Source organism: Homarus americanus, unplaced genomic scaffold (genome assembly GCF_018991925.1).
Source record: "Homarus americanus isolate GMGI-L3 unplaced genomic scaffold, GMGI_Hamer_2.0 scaffold59526, whole genome shotgun sequence".
NCBI classification, from domain to species: domain Eukaryota; kingdom Metazoa; phylum Arthropoda; class Malacostraca; order Decapoda; family Nephropidae; genus Homarus; species Homarus americanus.
Window position 1 is genome coordinate 37,086 of NW_024715456.1, and position 2,915 is coordinate 40,000.

General features: G+C 46.2%; 1 protein-coding gene across 1 annotated transcript in view; it reads left to right on the plus strand.

Moving 5' to 3' along the window:
• Nucleotides 1-316: 316 nt before the first annotated feature.
• Nucleotides 317-2,915, plus strand: part of LOC121857835 (extensin-2-like) — a gene marked incomplete at its 5' end in the record, with an annotated part of 5,133 nt that continues 2,534 nt past the window's right edge. The window contains 3 exons of the mRNA XM_042354101.1: nucleotides 317-441; nucleotides 536-621; nucleotides 819-945. Coding sequence (XP_042210035.1) covers nucleotides 317-441; nucleotides 536-621; nucleotides 819-945 — 338 coding nt within the window. The remainder of the gene's footprint in view (nucleotides 442-535; nucleotides 622-818; nucleotides 946-2,915) is intronic.

Here is a 2,915-nt window from a genome sequence, read left to right on the forward strand (position 1 = left end):
CCCTTAATATCCCCCCCTCCCTCTCACTTCTACGTGTCCACCCACCCCTTCCTCCCCCCCTCGCTATCCCTCCTACGTGCTGACCCCTCACATTCCCCTCGCCTCTTCCCTCTCACGGATAAAAGATAAAAAAGATTAGGAAAAAAGTAACGGCTGAAAAGTAACAGGAATTAAGTAACAGGAAGTAGAGTATCAATAAATCGATGGTTTCGTCCAAACTACCTAATTACCTCTTTGTGCGGCAGCGTGTGGTGTAAACAGAGCGAGGTGCTGACTCAGTTGTCATTTGACAGTTAACCAGACACGTCACATTCAGCTGCCATGGAGGTCATAGGAGTAACAAGGACGGCGAGAAGATGTGCTCCCAGGGACACACGTACACACGGCCACGCACCAGGAAGACAAAGATCTGGTGGAAGTGTTCACAGGATGGGAGTCGAGGTAAGAAAATGTGTTGCCAGTATGTGCTATCAGGGGCCCGATTACCCCAGTTGACGGTATATACTTTTGTATTTCATTTTGATAATCACTTCAGGTTGTAAAGCCAGTCTTAGCACTACACTGGAATTGGATAGCCCAGAACTAGGCCGGCCTCACAATCATGCTGCTGATGAGACCAATGTACAGTAACGGTGTCTAAAGGCTGCCTCCTCCTTGGACAAGCCAGGCACTATGTTTGCCCAGACAGTTACCCAACAAAACAAGGCTGTACAGAGGCGCTTTCCTTCTGAGGAGAACACCAAGCGCTCTCTAGGGTACTCGAGGCGTACTCCTCCCGTGCCTGAGAATCTTCGGGACTTCACCTTGCGGATGACTAGAAGAAGGCTCTTGGATCCAACCCAGAGAAGTTCCTCCTTTACGACAATGACCCAGAAGCTAACAGTCGCATCATCGCCTTTGGTATGGGGAAACCTTCATCGGCTGGCAGCTGCAGGACATCTTCATGTATGGCACTTTCAAGATGGCACCAACTTAGTTTACACAGGTGTACGCACTTCGAGTCCTCCCATTCAGCACAACCTATGTTTCGTGTGACTTTGCTCTGAGTTGAACTTTGCTTGCAGGTGCAGACTGTTGTGACAGACTTTTAAGATGCCTATATATATGTTTTTATTTATTTCATGTATATGCTGTTACTTTTTTCCAGTAAATTTATACTACCACTGATATTTTTACGAGCAAAATTTGTTACTTTTTCGTTTTTTCTTGTTACTTTCTTTCCGATCACCAACGTTCCCACCTCCACAATCCCCCTTCCTCCCTCCCCTACGTGCCCCCCTCCTCCTCCTCCCTCTTGCATTGCCCCCCTCCTCCCTCTTACGTGCTCCCTTCCTCCCTCTTACGTGCTCCCCCCCTCCTCCTCTTACGTGCTCCCCTCCTTCCCAAGCCTCCCCGCCCTCCCAAGAGCCCAGGCGTTCTTTGTGTTCCGGACGAGTAGGGTTAATCCATAGTTCACCTTGAATGTGACCTGCCGACCTTTGACCTCAGCGGCAGGCCATGAATAGAGGCTGGGTCGTTGGCCTTAAATAATTGACAGGTGGATGGTAGGTAGATCATACTGGCCAGGCTTTTCCCACACCTGGGCCAGAGACACCTGCTAATGGTTGTTGTTATTGTTATTGTGTTTGATGTTGTTGTTATTCTTGTTATTAGTGTTGTTGTTAGTATTGTTGTTATTATTGTTGTTATTGTTGTTTATGTCATCATCATCATCATCATCATCATCATATCATAACCAACGGTAAATCAAATGTCTGAGTTAGAACAGGTGAGACTCCTCCGCGTGTCTACCTGATCACGATAAGACGAGAATCAAATTAACCTGGCGGCTGTCTGTCACATTCTTTTAGGGGGGGACATTTTTATATGATTTATTCCTGGGTCATTTTCCTCGCTACAGGTGTTAACATTTAGTATATAATTGTGTTAGTGTGAGCTTCTTCTGTTACCTGTGTGAGTGGACTTGTAATGGAGCTAATTAACTCAAGGTGTAACTCGAAGATGGTAACGCTAAGTGTTTGGGAAATACTTGTATATGACTCACTCTTAGTTATGTCGTAGAGGAGGAGGAGGAGGAGGTAGCTTTTGTATTTTGACTATATCTTAACGTGATGTCTTTCTTTTTCTTTCTTTCTTTCTTTCTTTCTTTCTTTCTTTCTTTCCTCTCTCTCTCTCTCTCTGCTAATCGCTGTCCTTAATCTCTCACATTATCTCTCCCTCGTCTCTCCTCTTTTATCTCTCATAATCTCTTTGCCTTCATCGCCTCTTCATCGTGTTATTCTCCTCCTTCTTTCTTTCTTTTACCTCCCTTCCTTCCTCCCTTTCTTTCTTTCTTTCTTTCTTTCTTTTCCTCCTTCCTCCCTCCCTCCCTCCTTTTCTTTCTTTCTTTTGTCGCGTTTATCCGTCTGTGTTTGTGTCCCTCTCTTTATCGAGTTGTTAATTATCCCTTCTTCCTTGTTTCTCTTTATCTCCTTCTTTAATCTTTCTCTCTCTCTCTCTCTCTCTCTCTCTCTCTCTCTCTCTCTCTCTCTCTCTCTCTCTCTCTCTCTCTCTTCCTACGGTTTATCACTTTATCTCTATCTCCCATTTTATCATCTCTCTCCCCTTTGTCCTTTTGTTTGTTCTTCTCCATCTCCTCTTCCTCGATTCTTCCTCTAATTCCCTCTTCTATCCTGCCTCCCCTCTCCTTCTTCCTCCTGCTTCTCTTCCTCCCTTCCTTCCCCTCTCTATATCCTCCTCCCTCCTCCTCTCTCTTCCCACCTGTCCTCCTCCTCTCCCCTTTCCTCCCTCCTCTTCCTCCTCTCCTCTTCCTCCTCCTCCTCCTCCCACTGCTCGAGGGTGAGGTGAGGTGAGAGTGGAGAAGGGGAGGAGATGAGGAGAAAAGAGGGAGAAGGTGAGAAAAGGTAGGAGGAGGT